The sequence below is a fragment of the Hemitrygon akajei genome, chromosome 6 (genome assembly GCF_048418815.1).
Source record: "Hemitrygon akajei chromosome 6, sHemAka1.3, whole genome shotgun sequence".
In the NCBI taxonomy this organism is placed as follows: Eukaryota; Metazoa; Chordata; class Chondrichthyes; order Myliobatiformes; family Dasyatidae; genus Hemitrygon; species Hemitrygon akajei.
Window position 1 is genome coordinate 45,342,660 of NC_133129.1, and position 19,720 is coordinate 45,362,379.

At 38.5% G+C, this 19,720-nt stretch overlaps 1 protein-coding gene across 4 annotated transcripts in view; it reads left to right on the forward strand.

Moving 5' to 3' along the window:
* LOC140729027 (soluble lamin-associated protein of 75 kDa-like) overlaps positions 1-19,720 on the forward strand; it is a 111,675-nt gene that overhangs the window by 85,545 nt on the left and 6,410 nt on the right. For 3 of the 4 annotated variants that reach the window (XM_073048290.1, XM_073048291.1, XM_073048292.1), the window contains exons 10-14: positions 1,848-1,986; positions 3,184-3,331; positions 10,525-11,052; positions 11,938-12,480; positions 15,876-17,821. In XM_073048290.1, coding sequence (XP_072904391.1) covers positions 1,848-1,986; positions 3,184-3,331; positions 10,525-11,052; positions 11,938-12,480; positions 15,876-15,908 — 1,391 coding nt within the window. In that variant the 3' untranslated portion in view covers positions 15,909-17,821. Of the gene's footprint in view, positions 1-1,847; positions 1,987-3,183; positions 3,332-10,524; positions 11,053-11,937; positions 12,481-15,875; positions 17,822-19,720 lie in introns of those variants that run through there. The other variant, XR_012099235.1, reaches the window with a different exon arrangement.

Consider the following 19,720-nt stretch of genomic DNA (forward strand, 5'->3'; position numbering starts at 1 on the left):
CTCAAAAGTATGGGCATAGCCAAACATATTCATTTCTCAATTGCTAGGAACATTCGGACTATTCTCGTGGTTAGATTCTGGAGATTTAGATAAATTTTGCTGTGTAGGCCTAATTGTTTAATGCTATTATGGAGTGACTGTACAATGATACCATTTGTAGATATTACTGTTGGGACAATGTATACCCTGTTCATGTTTCATTTTTATTGAAATCAAAATTTATTAATTTTGCTTTTAACTAACAGCATTTTGTCTTTTATTTTCATGTTTGCACTTTATCCCATTGTAAGGTACTTTGAACTACATCGTTTGTTTGAAAAGTGCTCTGTATATAATAATAATAATAATTATTATTATTATTCTGTTAAATACTAGGATCTTTGTTCATAATTCTTGGACTAAGGATTTATCTCCTGCCTTTTTCTGAAGCCATACCCACACAATTTACTTAGATAGACACAGCTGGGGTGGAGCAAACCACCATGTTATGCCTTACTGTTTGTGTTATCTCGGGTAGCGACTTGGATCCAGAAATCCATTAACCGCAGCATATTTCAGGAAAGTTCTGGATCTGAAAAATGTTAAGTTGTTCTCACTTGAGGCAGAACAAAAATGACTGCATTGCTTGGGGTTAAACCATTCAAAATCTATCATTGTTCATGGTGAGTCAATACAAAATGCCATGGTTGAATTAGAGGGATTAGAGCAGAAGGGAATGATTCTAACCTAGTAGGAACAAGAGAGGAGCCAGATGAATTGAAGTGGGAGTTGGAATTGAGAATTAGTTCTCTTTTCATTCTGTGAGCATTGTTGAAGGACCTTGTATTTTCAAGTCAGCTTTTGTATTCAGTTATGCTATTTCTTTGTTCCTCCATTTGCTGAGGGAATAAAAATAGATACTTATTTTAATTGTGAGATTAATGAATGGATAGGTTTTTGGGATATTATAACATCACATGGCATCTAACAGGAGCCACAGGCTGCTGCTGAGTGCAGTTCATATTCTAAATCAGTCCCTGTGAATTAGCAGATGAAAGGTTCTTAAAGCAAGAAGGATTTGCAATTAATATTGTGTATTGAACATGTAGGTGTTTATGGCCCCACCTACAGGCAAATCTGATAAGCACATTTTTATTGATACGTACCCTTGTCGCAAAGCTTCACTTTCAATTACTGAAAAGCATTTTGAAATTGAATTTAGATATTGTCTGTTTTTATTTCTGCTAAGGTTTTCTCCCCAGTCTTCTAAGTTCTTCCACCCATGGCGTGATTACTGGTAATTACGTCCTGTACTCATTGCTCCTTCCTTCTAGGTTTACTTGCATTGATTTGAGTTGTATGCTTCCTTGAGAGACTCACTCCTTTTAAGAGTTGTCCTTGTAACAACTCACTATTGGCTTGTTCTCCATTGCACTCTCTCTAACCCTCCTTGCACTCTTTTGACCTTAGTTATTTACTTCTAGGTCTTTGATCTGCCTGTCAACAGCACTCCCTCCCTGTACTGCCCAACCCTTAAATCTCACTCAGAAAGGCCATAATGTCGGATTGGAAGAATTCAACATTGTACTCTTAAGACTGATGTTAAAATAAATTAGAGTAATTAATATGGACAAAGAATGACTTGGAGAAATTTCATAATTTCAAATAGCTGTGTTATTGCTCAAAGAGAACATTGTATATGTAAAATCAATCTTTATTTGTATGTTATTGAAATAAATCATTTTTGTCTTTGGTGCGATTTACAAGAGAAACAATGATGTCAATCTTTGCTTAGAATGTATCGCAGTGCTTTTGAAATGCTTCATGCAAAGTCTCTCCATAATTGAATAAAGTATTTTGGTATCCAGAGTCAACAAGTACACCTATTGCTAAACGAGGAAGAAGCAGCCAATCCAAACAACCCAAAGCAGAGAAGAAGCACATTGCTGTGGAACAAAAATGTTCAACTCATGAAGAGGTGATTATGCCTAAAGATCAGCTAAACAGGTATTTGCACACATTGTATGTAACTTGGTTAGTTTAAATAAGGAAAATGAAAACAAAAAGAGGAAAAACTCCAGAGATAACATTTCAGGTCAAAGATCTTTCATTAGACATCAAGAATATTTGGCTTGAAACTTGAATGGTGTTTCTCTTCCCACACATGCTCTCCAGCTTGCTGAATGTTTCTGACATTCTCTGCTGAACAAGCAGTCACAACATTTTTTTTTATCTTCTTCTCCACTTATCAATATTCCTAATCAAGACAGATGTCTTTGTTGCTGTTCCAGAATATTTTCTTAGAGGTTTGAAAATACAGACTGAAAGTTTTGTATTTAAGTTTAAGCTATACAATAAACTTTGTTGGTTTTAATAGAAAAATAAATCTGGACAGTCTGCTTTTTAAAAGGATCTCATAACCATTTAGGAAAAGAGTCCACTGAGATTAAATAAAAACGTCCATTCTGTGTCTACTCACAAACAGGAGAAAAGTGTAGTTGCTGGAAATCCAAGCATTGCACACAAGATGCTGGAGGAACTCAGCTGGCCAGGCAGCATCTATGGAGAAAAGTCAACAGTTAACATTTCAGCCTGAGACTCTCCAGCAGGACTGTACAGCAGTCCTGGCCTAATGAAGGGTCTCGGCCTGCAACATCAGTTGTTTACCCTTTCCCACAGATGCTGCCTGGCCTGCTGATTTCTGCCAGCATCTTGTGTGCTTTATTCAGTGTATGCTTTTCACTCCTTTTTAGTTTGGGTCTGTGGTGTTAATATCACCCTGGATAATAATTATTAGGTAGTTCAGTTGTTGTCTGAACTCATTGCAATCCGAACAAAGCTGTTTTGTGGCGTGATCAGGTGTGTGTATGACTAGTCAGATCAACTTTCAGTGATGTAAGAAGACAAAAAATTGCTTATGTTTCAGTGTCACCTATCAGGAGAAAACCCTCCAACTTAAAACTTTTTTAAAAATCGGCTTCTTTGCATTTTCTGGTAATTGTGAAAAAATAATGCTTTCTTCCTTCAGGGTTGTGTTCTCTATTGGTATCTCAAGTTTCAAGATTTCAGAATTTCTCTAAACCCCATTGCTGATGGGAATGTTAGTTGATTACCTGAAGTCACATAAGACACTTGTGTAAAACAAAAATGGTAAAGTTGTTGCTTTAACATTGATCTTAAGCACACAAAATGTATGTTTTTCAGCTTTGAAGCCATGTCCGATCAAAACGAAGAGGTTCTGCAAACAACTGGAAACCAGGAAACGTGTACAATTTCACAGGACAGTATAGAAATAGCTGCAAGTGATGTAGTGTTATGTCATATCGAAGTTCTGGAACCGGACGGTGATGAGGTAATTGGCGTGGAATGAAGAGAGCAGAGAATATATGGAGCAGATTGCTTAGAGGGGGAGTCGAGGCTGTGACATCGGCCATTCAAGATAGAGCTGTAATTTTTCTAGACGAAGTTGTTAAAAATTTTAAGGGAAAAAAGCATGGTTTGCGCAATTCAGAAAGTACCAGTCAGCTAGATGTGCTTTGGTTGTTTAACCAATTATGTACTTTCTGTATTTCTTTAAGGATGAGACTAAATTTCTGTTAAGTCTTGGATTGTTCTGATTCTGTTCTAAGTGTTTAGGAGTTGATGCGATTTCTTCTTGAAAAAGAAAAGAGTGAAGATTTTAATTTTTCACCAGTTGAGTTAGTGGTGTTGGGAAGCATGTCAATGGTGAGAGAAGAAATTGCTGCTCATTGCAGTTTAGAGATGGACCACCTTGAATATCACAGACCAAAGGAGTGAGTAACTTGTGGAAATCCTGAAAAATATTTCAGGCATATTTTCAGTGTTTTGCCAGACTTAAGTGATAGTAAATAAATTCCAAGTGCATAGACCTGTAGCAGAACAATGCAGCCACCACTTCCACACCTGGATTCTTAGATGCTGATGTGTGCATAACGTGCTTGTACTCTATTTCCATGTTTTCTTTGTGCTGTCTACTTTCAATGGAATGTTCCAATGCTATCAGTTTTGTTTCTAGCACCACCTGCAAATGGTGAGAGAATTTGGGTAGACGACAACTGACATCTACGTTTCAAGCTTTCGTGCTGTGATTTTTATTTGGACATGATATGAGACTAAAATTGCATGAAATCAACACATCCCACTTGTGTGGTCAGGAAGAATGTGAAACGAGCAGAGATGGAAAACGGTAGAAATGCTCAAGTGGGAGGTCTGCATGCATCTCTGGCAGTAGAAGCAGGTGACTTCACTAGTCTGGAGCCAGGAAGACACTCTCAGCTGAGAGGTGAAATGACCATCGTCATACATCACATGCAAAGTAGCAATTCTAGACCAAACCTGAGGGCCCCAAACAGTCCGTCCAGGTGAGGTAACACCTCGCTTGTGAATCTGCAGGGGTCGTCTGTTGTGTCCAGTGCTCCCAATGTAACCTCCTCTACATTGGTTAGATCCATCGTAAAGTCAGGGTCCATCTCATCGAGCACCTCCACCCCGTTCATCAAAAACAGAACTTCCTGGTGGCCAAACAATTTAATTCTGATTCTCATTTCCCTTCTGACATGTCGGTCCATGGCCTCCTCTGTGCCACGATAAGGCCACGCTCAGGGTGGAGGAGAAACACCTTTATAATCAGTCTGCGTAGCCTCCAACCTGACAGTATGACTACTGATCTCTTCTGTTTCTAAAAAAAAAATCCCGCCCCGTCCGTCCCCCCCCCCCGTCCCCCCGATGACACCACAGTTGTAGGCCGCATCTTGGGTGATGATGAGTCTGAGTACAGAGAGGAAATTAAGAACCTGGTGGCATGGTGCGAAGACAATAACCTATCCCTCAACGTCAGCAAGAAGAAGGAATTGGTTGTTGACTTCAGAAGGAGTCGCGGACCGCATGATCCCATCTACATTGGTGGTGCGCAGGTGGAACAGGTCAAAAGCTTTAAGTTCCTCGGGGTGAATATCACAAATGACCTGACTTGGTTTAACCAAGCAGAGTCCACTGCCAAGAAGGCCCACCAGCGCCTTTACTTCCTGAGAAAGCTGAAGAAATTTGGCCTGTCCTCTAAAACCCTCACTAATTTTTATAGGTGCATCGTAGAAAGCATTCTTCTAGGGTGTATCACAACCTGGTATGGAAGTTGTCCTGTCCAAGACCGGAAGAAGCTGCAGAAGATCGTGAACCTAGCCCAGCACATCACACAAACCAATCTTCCATCCTTTGACTCACTTTACACCGCACACTGTCGGAGCAGTGCTGCCAGGATAATCAAGGACACGACCCACCCAGCCAACACACTTTTTGTCCCTCTTCCCTCCGGGAGAAGATTCAGGAGCATGAAGATACATACGGCCAGATTTGGGAACAGCTTCTTTCCAACTGTGATACGACTGCTGAACAGATCCTGACCCGGATCTGGGCTGTACCTTCCAAATATCTGAACCTGACTTGCACTACCTTACTTTCCCTTTTCTATTTTCTAATTATGATTTATAATTTAAATTTTTATTATATTTACTTCGATTTGTACTTCAGGGAGCGCGAAGCGCAGAAACAAATATCACTGTGATGATTGTACACTCTAGTATCAATTGTTTGGTGACAATAAAGTATTTGTATTTCTTACTTGCTTACCACCTCCCCTGAGTCCTCTCCTCCTTCCTTTTCTCCTATGGTCCACTCTCTTCTCCTATGAAATTCCTTCTTCTCCAGCCCTTTACCTTTCCTATTATCTTCTAGCTATCCTCCTTGCCCTCTTTCTCACCCCCACCACCCCACCTTTTTCATTCTGGTGCCTTCCCCTTTTCTTTCCAGTTCTGAAGAATTGTCTCGGCCTGAAACGTCAACAGTTTATTCATTTCCATAGATGCTGCCTGACCTGCTGAGTTCCTCCAGCATTTTGTGTGTGTTGTTTTGAGTCACTGGGCAAAGCCATGATGCTGGATAGTACTACCTCTTACAAAGTGAAACCAAATGACATAGGTGACAATAAGGCTTCGCTCCCAGATGAGCTCAATGCCTTCTATGCTCATTTTGACTGCAAAAACCTGGAGGGACCTTCACGAGCTGCCAGCCCCTGAAGACCCTGTGATTTCAGTTTCTGAGGCTGATGTGAGAGCATCCGTCAGGAGGGTAAGCCCACAGAGAGTATCTGGCCCAGATGGGGTCCTTGGCCAAGTACTAAAGATCTGTGCCAATCAACTGACAGGTGCATTCACTGATATCTTTAACCTCTCAGTTCAGCAGTCTGAGGTATCCACCTGCTTCAACTTAACTGGTGCCGAAGAAGAACGTGGCAAGCTGCCTCAACGACTGTTGTCCAGTAACGCTTACGTTCACTGTGATGAAGTGCTTTGAGAGGTTGGTAATGAAACATATCAACTCCTGCCTGAGAAGCAACTTAGGTCTGCTTTGTCTGCCAGCACAACAGGACAACAGCAGATGCCATCTCATTGACTCTTCAGTCAACCCAGGAACATCTGGACCGCAAAGATATGTACATCAGGATGCTCTTTATCAACTACTGCTCAGCATTCAGCACTATCATCTCCTCAAACGTCCCCTGATTATTGATTTCAGGAGTAAGAAACTGGAGGTCCATGAAACCAGTCCTCATCAAGGGATTAGAAGTGGAGAGGATCAGCAGTTTAAAATTCCTCAGTGATATTTCAAAGGACCTGTCCTGGGCCCAGCATGTAAGGGCATTATAAAGAAAGCATGGCAGCACCTCTAGTTCCTTAGGAGTTTGCAAAGATTCGCATGCGATCTAAAATTTTAACAAATATCTGTAGATGTGTGGCGGTGGACAGATTATTGACTGATTACCTGGTATGGAAACACCAATGCCCTTGAACGGAAAATCCTACAAAAAGTGGCGGATACGGCCCAGTCCATCATGGGTAAAACTATCCCCACCATTGAGCACATTTACACAGAGTGCTGTTGCAGGGAAGGAGCATCCATCATCAAGGACCCCCATCACCCATGCCATGCTCCCTTCACGTTGCCATTACGAATAAGGTACAGAGCCTCAAGACCCACACCGCCAGGTTCAGGAACAGTTATTACCCCTCAACAGTCAGGCTCTTGAACCTGGGGGGGATAACTTCACTCACCCCATCACTGAACTGTTCCTGCAACCTGTGGATTTACTTTCAAGGACTCTTCATCTCATGTTCTTGATATTTATTTCTTATTTATTTTTTATTATTGTCTTTCCTTTTTCATATCTGCACACTTTATTGTCCTTTGCATATTTGTTGTTCGTCCATCCTGTTGCGTGTGGTCTTTCATTGATTCTGTTATGTTTCTTGGATTTACTGTGTATGCTTGCCAAGAAAATGAATCTCAGGATTGTATACGGTGACATTTTATAGTACTTGGATAGTAAATTTACTTTGACCATTAAACTTGCCAAATTACTTAGTGGATACAATCAATTGGAAAATGCTTCAATGGAAGTCAAACAAATAAAGATCCTGAATAGATAGATACAGTGGCATGCAAAAGTTTGGGCACCCCTGGTCAAAATTTCTGTCACTGTGAATAGCTAAGCGAGTAAAAAAGATGACCTGATTTCCAAAAGGCATAAAGTTAAAGATGACATATTTCTTTAATATTTTAAGCAAGATTATTTTTTCATTTCCATCTTTTACAGTTTCAAAATAACAAAAAAGGAAAAGGGCCTGAAGCAAAAGTTTGGGCACCCTGCATGGTCAGTACTTAGCAACCTCCCTTTTGGCAAGAATCACAGCTTGTAAACGCTTTCTGTAGCCAGCTAAGGGTCTTTCAATTCTTGTTTGGGGGATTTTCGCCCATTCTTCCTTGCAAAAGGCTTCTAGTTCTGTGAGATTCTTGGGCCGTCTTGCATGCACTGCTCTTTTGAGGTCTATCCACAGATTTCCAATGATGTTTAGGATGGGGGACTGTGAGGGTCATGGCAAAACTTTCAGCTTGCGCCTCTTGAGGTAGTCCATTTGGATTTTGAGGTGTGTTTAGGATCATTATCCTGTTGTAGAAGCCATCCACTTTTCATCTTCAGCTTTTTTACAGACTGTGTGATGTTTGCTTCCAGAATTTGCTGGTATTTAATTGAATTCATTCTTCCCTCTACCAGTGAAATGTTCCTCATGCCACTGGCTGCAACACAAGCCCAAAGCATAATCAATCCACCTGTGCTTAACAGTTGAAGAGGTGTTCTTTTCATGAAATTCTACACCCTTTTTCCCTCCAAACATACCTTTGCTCATTGCGGCCAAAATGTTCTATTTTAACTTCATCAGTCCACAGGACTTGTTTCCAAACTGCATCAGGCTTGTTTAGATGTTTCTTTACAAACTTCTGACACTAAATTTTGGGGTGAGGATGCAGGAAAGGATTTCTTCTGATGACTCTTCCATGAAGGTCTTATTTGTGCAGGTGTTGCTGCACACTAGAACAGTGCACCACCACTCCAGAGTCTGCTAAATCTTCCTGAAGGTCTTTTGCAGTCAAATGGGGGGTTTTGATTTGCCTTTCTAGCAATCCTACGAGCAGTTCCCTCGGAAAGTTTTCTTGGTCTTCCAGACCTCAACTTGACCTCCACTGTTCCTGTTAACTGCCATTTCATAATTACATTATGAACTGAGGAAACGGCTACCTGAAAACACTTTGCTATCTTCTTATAGCCTTCTCCTGCTTTGTGGGCATCATTTATTTTAATTTGCAGAGTGTTAGGCAGCTGTTTAGAGGAGCCCATGGCTGCTGATTGTTGAGACAAGGTTTGAGGAGTCAGGGTATTTATAAAGCCTTGAAATTTGCATCACCTGGCCTTTCCTAATGATGACTGTGAACAAGCCAAAGCCCTAACAAGCTAATTAAGGTTTGAAACCTTGGTAAAAGTTATCTGAGAGCTCAGATCTCTTGGAGTGCCCAAACTTTTGCATGGTGCTCCTTTCCTTTTTTTCCACTCTAAAATTATACAAAACAAAAATAATACTCTAATCTTGCTTAAAATGTTGAAAATAATGTTTCATCTTTAACATTATGACTTTTGGAGATCAGTTCATCTGAATTTGCTGATGACAGAAAGGTTGGAGGTGTTGTGGAGGGCTGTCAGAGGTTACAGCGGAACATTGATAGGATGCAAAACTGGGCTGAGAAGAGGCAGATGGAGTTCAACCCAGATAAGTGTGAAGTAGTTCATTTTGGTAGCTCAAATATGATGGCAGAATACAGTATTAATGGTAAGACTCTTGGCAGTGTGGAGGATCAGAGGGATCTTGTGGTCCGAGTCCATAGGACAGTCAAAGCTGCTACACAGGTTGACTCTGTGCTTAAGAAGGCATACGGTGCATTGGCCTTCATCAATCGTGGGATGGAGTTCAAGAGCCGAGAGGTAATGTTACAGCTGTAGAGAACCCTGGTCTGACCCCACTTGGAGTACTGTATTCAGTTCTGGTTGCCTCAGTACAGGAAGGATGTGGAAACCATAGAAAGGGTGCAGAGGAGGTTTACAAGGATGTTGCCTGGATTGGGGAGCATGCTGTATGAGAATAGGGTGAGTGAACTCTGCCTTTTCTCCGTGGAGCGACGGAGGATGAGAGCTGGCCTGGTAGAGGTGTATAAGATGATTGTGAGGTTAGTCAGTGGCTTTTTCCCAGGGCTGAAATGGCTAGCATGAGAGGGCACAGTTTAAGGTGCTTGGAAATAGGTATAGAGGAGATGCCAGGGGTAAGTTTTTTATGTAGAGAGTGGTGAGTGCTTGGAATGGACTGCCAGCGACAGTGGTGGAGGCAGATATGATAGGGTCTTTTTAGAGTCTCCTGGATAGATACATGGAGCTTAGAAAAATAGAGGGTAACCCTAGGTATTTTCTAAGGTAAGAACATGTTTGGCACAGCTTTGTGGGCCGAAAGGCCTGTATTGTGCTGTAGGTTTTCTGTGTTTCTATAACGCTCTTTGGAGCAGCACAGTTATTTTAATGACTAGTGTATTTTATTGGAAAGCTACTTTACAGATTCTTCTAATGTCTCAATAGTGCTTTGCATTGCCTAGCTTAAAATTGAGTCCATTAGACCAGCAACAGACCTGGCTTCAGTTCTGCATACCTTCAAGCAACTTGGATTGGAGGAAGAGAGGGGAGATTAGACTTTCTTGCCATTTGCTGATCCTTGTGGAATAGCACACATCCAAGAATGATAGTTGGGGTGAAGTAAGCTGGAGTCTCAGGGGAAGAACCAATGATTACAGTTTTTATAATCCCCTTATAACTGTTAATTTTGCAACCAGATTATATTTCTTTAACCATAAAAGGCTTCTGTTTTAATAATGACTTCTAGATTATCATGCCAGAAGCTCCTACCAGTTGGGCAATTTTGGAACCTTCATCCATTTAAATATTACCCAAATATCTGTCTACATGTTTAGTAGTTCATCGCCATTTAGATGACATTATTTAAGAAATTGAACTGAAATATGTTGCCTAAACATGTAATCATTAGATGGCAATATTTATATTATAGCTTAATGTACTATCTCATGTTTTAAACTTAGGATAAGGAATCGTCATCTGAAACACCTCCTGAACTAGTAAACAATGACTCTGTTAATCAAGAATCATTAAAGCCAGAAGAAGTGACTCTTTCAAAGTCTTCAAATTCTGAGGGCACTCATTTAGAGTCAGCAGAGATTGAAGAGGAGATTTCTCCAAAGTCATCAGATTCTAATGAGAGTTTACCTCAGCAGACAACGGACACTGAGCAAGAAATTTCTTTGAAGTCACCAAATTCTGAGGAAGTTGTTCCAAATGAATCTTCCGAGACTCAGGAAAAAGTTGCTCAGGAAACTTCGAAGATTGAAGATGAGATTATTCTGGATTCCGTAAAGTCAGAGAAGGAAATTGCTGAAGATCCAATCAAGGATAAAGAGGGGTTCATTGAGGAATCAACCAATTTAGGCAATGAAACCACAATGAATGAATCTGCTAATGGTGCACCAGACGATTTGTCAGAAAATGAGCCTGAAGAACCTGAAAGTGCAGTAGAATTGAAAGAATGCAGTGAAGATAACAGGCTGGAAAAGGTATTATTACTTCTTTTAAATTACTTCTTTTCAAATTTTGCTTTGACTTCCAAAGTAACTCCATTATCAGCTGAATGAGCTGAGCAGAAAATTTTGACTATCTGCTTTAAACAGTACAGATGGATTGAAAAAGCACACTTCACTGGATTAAGTCTGCATTGGTAACTTCAGTTTCCTCCAGTTACAATGACCATACAATTCTGTTTTAAGTATTTGTATTATACTTTGTAAAGTCTTGTCCAACTGCCTGTCTACTCACAAACAATTTAAAAAGGCTAGAACTAAAATAAATAAAATAGAAAATGCTGGAAATACTCAGCAAGTCAGGCAGCATCTATGCAGAAAGGAACAGAGTTAACACGTCAGGTTGATGAACTTTCGTAGTGTTCTTTTGATGTGAATTCTGGTGACAGGACATTGGCCTGATACTAAACTCATTTCCTTTCTGCACAGGCACTGTCTGACTTGCTAACCATTTACTACTTTTAATTTCAGATTTGCATTATGTTGCTTCTGGGTTATTGCAAATAAAACTTTACCTTGTTTTTTTTTAAATGTAGGCAATTTAAATAATTATACATTAATTGACATGACTAGCTAGAGTAGTTGATGCTGTCAAGTGATTGAAGGAAATGCAACTATAATATAACCAACATCATAGTTTCTGTAAATCATCCATGATATTCTATTCCTGGTTAGAATTACATAATTTAATAATTCTTTTCATGCACTGTCCAATAGCAAATCCAGCAAATGTTTATGTTTGGGAAAACTAGAGGAGAAATTATTGAAGACAATTTTGTTAATCTAAACTTGTTGGAATCAATTTGTGTTAATTAGCTAGGTTATTGTGACTAACAGCTTTCTATTTGTTTTTCTGTCCAGGATGAAGATATCCCCGTACAGAATGACAGCGAAGGATCTGAACCAGCGCAGGATCCAGCAGCTAACTGCAGCCCTTCCAACCACAATGATACTGACCCAAATGATGTTACATTTCCAAAAAGCACAGAACAACCTGATGCCCATACTAGTGAGAAAGCACCAGATAATGGTCACGAATCTGTTCATGAGGAAGCGTCTCAACATAGTGGTACAGAGGGTGAATCCACTTCCGGGCTTACAAAGACTACGTCGGCACAGCAGGAAGGTGAACCAGAGGAGTCCAGTGTCCCAGTGGATCTCACTCTTGGTCCATTACTTGTGATTGAACTCGAGGATGTTTCGCTGAAGCAGGCCACGCCTGCCCATCCATCAACAGATGAAACAAAGGAAACTGATCTGAAAGATCAGTCGTCACCAGCTGTCGCTGAAAAGGCTGTTGACAGTAGCTCAGAAGAAATGGAAATGGAAGTACCAGTTATGGATAGAAGAAATCTGAGGAGAAAAGTCAAAGGAAACAAAGGACCTCCCAAGAAACGGAGCAAGGTAGCAGCTTAAATCCAAGTTACACTGTTTGTGTAACTAATTGTATTCCACTGTGTTACAGAAGATTCAAAATGACAGCTATATTGTGTGATAGTGGGATAACACAAGCCCTAATTTCCTGTCCTTCATTAACAGACACTTGCATTTCATCAATACTATTAAATAAAAATTCAATTCTAATGCCAATTTTTGATGTTGCATTTTAAACAGGTTGCAACGAGGAAGCTGTTTTATAAGCATCATTTTATTAATCTTGGAATGTTAATGATGGAATGAAATGATCCTACAAATGTTTAGATTGACATATTATAGGAACGTGACCCATAAAAACCAAATTTATTAGCTGATTTGTAGCTTGTTTTAATTTTGAAGTTATTTTTAAACTTCAATTTGGTAGTAATCTTTTAATACTGTACCTATGCGCAAAATTGTAGTGTGTTAATAGTATTTTAGTTCTAGTTTGTTTGACTCCAGTGCTCTGAATGGTAATCCAAAGAACAGTATTTGTATTGCTAGCCTGTTCGATGCATCAGAATTTTAGTCTGGGTCTTTTAATTCAGTGCGATTATGTCACTAATGTCAGTTAAAATTTCAAATAGTTATGTCATTACACTCAGATGTTTTGAACTTTCCACTCATAGTCATGTTTGGATCTTATACTTTATATCTAATATTAAAACAGTTCATACTTTTTTCAATATGAAAGAACAGAGGTGGGATCCAGTGATCAGGCTTGTAAAGCTAATTGGCAAAGCTTTCATAATTATCAGAATTGCTTCCAAGTAATGTTTAGAAACAGGTTCTAGAGACTAACAACTTTTTCTTCTGATGGTCAGTGTTCCAAAATCCATAAAATTTCTATATTTCTGACATGCTTAGAATGCCTTTCTTAAATATCCCAGATTCTAAAGCTTTAACCTCTATATGAAAACTCACCTTTTTACTTTCTTGCCCAGTGCTTTTATTTACAGACTAATTTGTATAATTAACCATCCAAACCTTTAAAAATTTAAAATGACAAACATATAACTGGAGTAATTAATGTGATCTCTCACATGCATCTGAAGCTGCTTACCTATTAGACAGCTTCAAGGGTGGGGTTGATGCGTACACATACACCCCATTGTGATTATATCTTCCAGTCTGGTGTGGTATGTCAATACTGTCTTTCTACTATCTGCTCTGTTTGTTAGGAATGCAACATTATTCAATTGTCTTTTATAATTTAACAGCACTATATTGTAATTCACTTTAACTGGACTTCTAGGAAGGGGGTATTGAAATCTTTTAATTGTGTTGAGTAAATGACTTTTATGTCTTAAATAACATTGGTACCAGACAGTTAAATATTTTTTGTATTATGTACAATTTTTACAGTGATGTCTGTCATAATAAATTTGTTTTTCTTTCTGGCCAGGTTTTGTCACATTGCACTATTTTGCTGATCTTTAACAGAATTCCATTTAATTATAAAAGTACTAGCCTGACTTGGATATTTCTTAATTGACAGATCTCAATTGTTTTTTTTAACATTGGCCTTAACTAATCTTTACATTTGTTACAATGCATATGTGAAGTTCCTTTTTCTGAGAAGTTCATTTAATATGTTGGATAATTAGGATGAGAATAGTTTGACTCTTTAAATTACAATATTTCATTAAGTTAGGGAAATAACCTAGGCCATTGTGAGTGGTTTAAAATTCTAATTAATACTTAATTTCTTTTGAGAACGACCATTGTTCTCTCTGAGCTCCTCAAACTCAACAATCCTGATGTCTGACTCTTCCAACTTCCTACTATTGATTATCCTCTCCATTTTGCCTCTCCCGCTCCAGGACTCTTCTTTAAAATCTATCTCCTTGATAGCTCGGTATCTATTCTACTGCTTATTTCATCTTGCCAGTTGGAGGCTTTATGAATAAGGATATTGAAACTACTGTAGGTGATGCTGAATCAGAGTTGTTGTTTCAATACTATACTGGAATACTTTATGTAATTTGACACTTCATTGGAGCTCTGAATATTTTCAGGAGAATGAGTGGGAAAGGTGAAGGCTATGGGCACCCAGGTGAAAAGGAGTAATTCCAGCATCACTTTGGACAGAGGGCGGGTTTAACTTGCACTATTAGTTATTATGTTTTAAAGTTAATTTGTCATGGAAGTTGGAAGCCAATTACCAACCCCCATGATTTGGCTGCAGGGATTCAGATAGCATTTGGGTCCAATGGTCTTCTAATTGGTATTCTTGTTTCATGAGGTTAGAAATGGGAATGTTTGTTAATGATGGCATGGTATTCTGTTATATTAAGACTGCTCAGATAATGAACTAGCTTATGCCTTTATTTATCAAAGCTTTAGACAGTTCAGGTAGAACTTGTAGCTATTATGAATGTTACTTGTCATTTCAGTTGGGGCAATAACCATCTTAATCAAGTAGTTAACCATTTTGCTTTTAATATCCACTGGTCACTGGTACCCTGCTATATTCGATTACTATTGACCAGAAACTTGAGTGAGCCTGCTGAATACTGTAGATGCAAAGGTAGGTCAGAGGCTGAACATGCTTCTCTGACTTCCTGTCATCTGCAAGTTCAATTGCCTAGAGAATATAAAATACAGAAAATAATAACACCAAGAAAGTGTCCTTGCATCAGAATGCCCTTCAGTCTGAAGCACTAGTAATCTCTAGTAATTCCTGAACTGCTGGATGGCGCTAATATTCTGATTTTATTTGGATTTCTAGCATTTGCATTTTTTTTTTGGGATGTACTTTTCCACTTAATGACATGCCTTCGTGACTGCTGTTCTGATGGGTATTGCTGGTAACCTGCTAAGTTTGTCATAATTCCCAAACTTGTGACCTAAAGGAGCCAAAACAAAAGTTGTATCACTAAAATCTTCAAAGTTTTGTGTCAGTCCTGGACCAAAGTTTTTCCCTCTGTTTAGTGCAAAGCCCACATACAAATTTAAAATGCAACTACCTCCTCAGTAGAGGCTGCATTCAACATATTTATGATGGCGTATTTATCAGTATTATCTACTTCCATTGAGGAGTGCTAAGACTTGAACTTCGAAATGGAATTATGGGAGGACGAAAGATCAGGATTGGCCCTGAAAAACAATTCCTATACTCCAAGTTCCCAATCAGGTTTAAAATTGCTCTGTAATTCATTTCCATAAGTAGCCTGAAAGGCCTCTTGTAAAGATGCACTTTTAATTTAATGTAGAGGAATCATAACATTGTTTGCATGCTGGTCATTATTGCTCTGGAATAGTCTAGAGGCATCCCTAATTGCACTGAGGAAAGCTATCCCCATTTGTACAACAATCTGCAGACCTTTTCCAGTATGATCCATTTCAAGGATTTAATTTAAGCTTATTTTGTCTCCCTGTAGGTCCGCCACTTACGTGCATCCACCAGAACATGATGAAAGGAATACATTTATCATCATTGACAATCTTTAATACATTTTCTTTTACTAAGGTGAGAAGGTAGTTGCTGGAAAAAGCCATACTAAAGTCTCTACTAATGATGAAATAACATATATAGCACCTTCTGAAATGTTGCATAACATTGCAAGGTGCTTTGCAGGAGCATTAACAAAACTTGACACTAAGCACATAAGGAGATTAGGGAGATAAGGACAGAAGGTTGAAGGAGCTCAGGAAAGAATACTTATGGATAGTAGAGTAGAAGCAATTTAAAATTTGAGGTGCTCAGAAGAGAAATTTAGCTAAAAATGCAGGCAAAATTAATGGGGAAAAGTGGAGGTTTCCACCAGAAACTAGTCAGTGATCCAGAATAAATCTTATTTGGCAAGCTTATTGTTTGCACACATTTGAAGCAGGCTAAAAACTTCCCATGCAATTTTTCTAAAATTAGTTTTCTAAAATTGGCTCCAGTGTGTCAAACTAACTCCTGGATTTTGGCTTTGAATGAGTTACACAGGTAGTAAACAGTTATGAAAAACAATGTTGTGATTGTGTTATTCTGTACAGGTTACTTCCTACTTAGAATTTCTAGTAGTTCAGCATGAGTTTGAATAGGATTTTTTTAAAAAGAGATTTGGAGAATTAGGGCAGCTTGCTGTAATTGCAAATTGTATCTAAAGCAACAACTCTTTTTTTAAAAAAAAATCAACACTACCATTTGCAGGTATCCTTCATTTCTCATGTCTTATTTTATCAGCTTTTATTTTTTGTTTCCTGTTTTTACAGTAGGCATACCACAAGTAAGAATCTCTCCTGATATGTGTCTCAATGCACCTTTTACAATTAGATACCAGCAGAGTAAGTGGCTTAGGTGGAAGGAGCATTGTAGTTGTAGATAACCTGTTAGAATAAGATTGTGATTTTTTTTTGTGGTGGTTGTTCCATATTATTCCTCCCCTTTAAACCTCCAAACGCTTGTGAAATTGACTGCTAAATGCGAAACACCAACTTCCCAATGTGGGTCTTCCCTGCAAGAATGGAAAAATGTTCATAAAAGCACAATTTTAACCCATTAAAGCTAAAAATGCAGATCATTATTGTAGTCTTCATAGCACAGCATACCTCAAATTTAGAATTCTAAAAGAATCAAAATTAGTATGAATTTATTCCCTCTAAACTGAGTGTTTTTACACCCATTCTGCTCTCTATTGGTCACTGGAAAACATCACACAAATAAGTTTTATGAAATTGTGATCCAAAGTTTATTCTTCTGCATAGACCTACATAATTTTGTGTGATAAATTGCGATATGCATGGGATTATGTAACAAAATCTGAAATTGTCTATAGGGAAGAATATATATAATCAAACATCTATCCTTGTGCTCATAATGAACTTTCTAACCAAGCAGATTCTCATTATTGTTCACACTAACTACACAACTTAATTTTTCAAACCAGTAATTCCCAGTAGCACTAATTTACTATCCACATGTTGAATTAATAAAATCTAAAAGCTTGCTTTCCAGCTATGTTTATGATAAAATTAAATGTTCAAATTAATAAAGCTTCGTATGGTGAATTGTCTTCAATCTAATTGTGTATTGATTAACAATTGTTACACGATATCAGGGTGGCACAGTGACACAGCAGTTAGCATAATGCATTTACAGTGCCTGTGATCTGGATTCCATTGCAGCTCCTTGCCTGTAAGGAGTTTGTACATTCCAAAAAGATGTATGGATTCTGTTTAGTAAGTTTTGGGCCTGCTATGCTGGTGCCAGAAGAATGGTGACACTTGTGGATGGCCCCCAGCACATCCTCATACTGTGTTGGTTATCGATGCAAACAATCCACTTCACTATATGTTTCAGTATACAGGTAACTAATAAAGCTAATTTAATCTTTAATTTATTAAAATATCTTTCCTTGGCACTGTATATACAGCATGTGAAATAGTCAAATAAGAGTTTGACGTAAGCAGCCAAACAAATACCTGCTTTGGTTCGGTTACCTCAAGGCAGAAGAATGAGGGTACAGTAGACTAGTGCAATATTAAGTGTACATTGTCATATAGATAATGCTTAGGGAAGACCCATGTTTTTAGCTGCTACACTTACTAGAAGTGACATTTAAATTATTTTGACTGTTAAATACTTAGAGCAAGTTTGTGAAAGGCACTATCTCAATGCAAGACCGTTCTTTTCAAATTACCATACTGACAATCACTGACATATGGTTCTCCAGTAACCACTTTCATATGCAGTGGATTGTGGATAATCGAGGCAGCCACTTATTTACAACAACTTTTTTTTTAAAAAACAAAAACTAATTGAGAAAATAGTCAGGATTTCCTTTGTTTCTAACTAGCATCAATTGCTTGCACTTGTGTGGCTATTACACACTACATTGTGCTTAGAGTGGAGTGTTTAATAGCATCAGTTGTGCGTGTCTGTGTTCAAAAAGCAGATACTTTGGCAATGAAGGTAGCTCATTATCTGCACTTAGTTTGTTTATTTAGTCAAAATAACATGGCACCATACACTATGGATTCCTTTGGCGATTAACTAATAAGAACTAATAGTTTTATAGTACTGTAAGTAATATTGGTAGTGCTCAAATCTGTTCTGTTCATTTAAATACATAATTTGTTATTTAAACAGTAGTTTGCCTTTTTAAAACTATTTTCAAGCAGTCTTGGCTAACTGGGACAGCAGTTTAATTGGACCAAAATGTACTGCTCCCAAAGTGTCCCAATTAACTGGAATCCTCTAATATATACTGTTTAACTTAGAGCATTTAAACTAATTTCAAACACATTTTGAAAGCTATTAGATCCAAAGGAAATGCATATACAGTGGATTTCATTTGGGACAGTCACTTATTTGGCAGAACTCTTAAAGAACAAAATCTAATCAAGGAAAATAGCCACGTGGGACACTACACCGATCAGTTAGTACAGGAGACTATTGCCGAAAAATTTCTTTTTTTTGAAGTTCATCATCAAACAAACATTTCCATAAGATGTATTTCAGACATTGTACATATATATCATATAATCATATATATCACAAATCTCCACAAAGTATTTATCTGAGGTATACACTTATAGAAAAGAGTGGAAAGGAAAAACAAGCAAAAGGAAAGAACTATGTACAAGTAGAACATAGAATAGTACAGGCCCTTTGGCCCACAATGTTGTGCTGACCCTCAAACCCTGCCTCACATATAGCCCCCCACCTTAAATTCCTCCATATACCTGTCTAGTCGTCTCTTAAACTTCACTAGTGTGTCTGCCCCACCACTGACTCAGGCAGTGCATTCCACGCACCAACCACTCTCTGAGTGAAAAACTTTCTTCTAATATCCCCCTTGAACTTCCCTCCCCTTACCTTAAAGCCATGTCCTCTTGTACTGAACAGTGGTGCCCTGGGGAAGAGGCGCTGGCTGTCCACTCTGTCTATTCTTCTTAATATCTTGTACACCTCTATCATGTCTCCTCTCATCCTCCTTCTCTCCAAAGAGTAAAGCCCTAACTCCCTTAATCTCTGATCATAATCCATACTCTCTAAACCAGGCAGCATCCTGGTAAATCTCCTCTGTACCCTTTCCAATGCTTCCACATCCTTCCTGTAGTGAGGCGACCAGAACTGGACACAGTATTTACAGTAGGGAGTGATCTTTTTTTTTAAACAACAGATTCATTGGTTTGTGAGAATAAAATCAGGCCTATGAGGCATTATGTAGTTAAACCATTTTTCCCAGTATGAATCAAATTGTTCCAGCTTATGATTAATAGATGCTGTTAT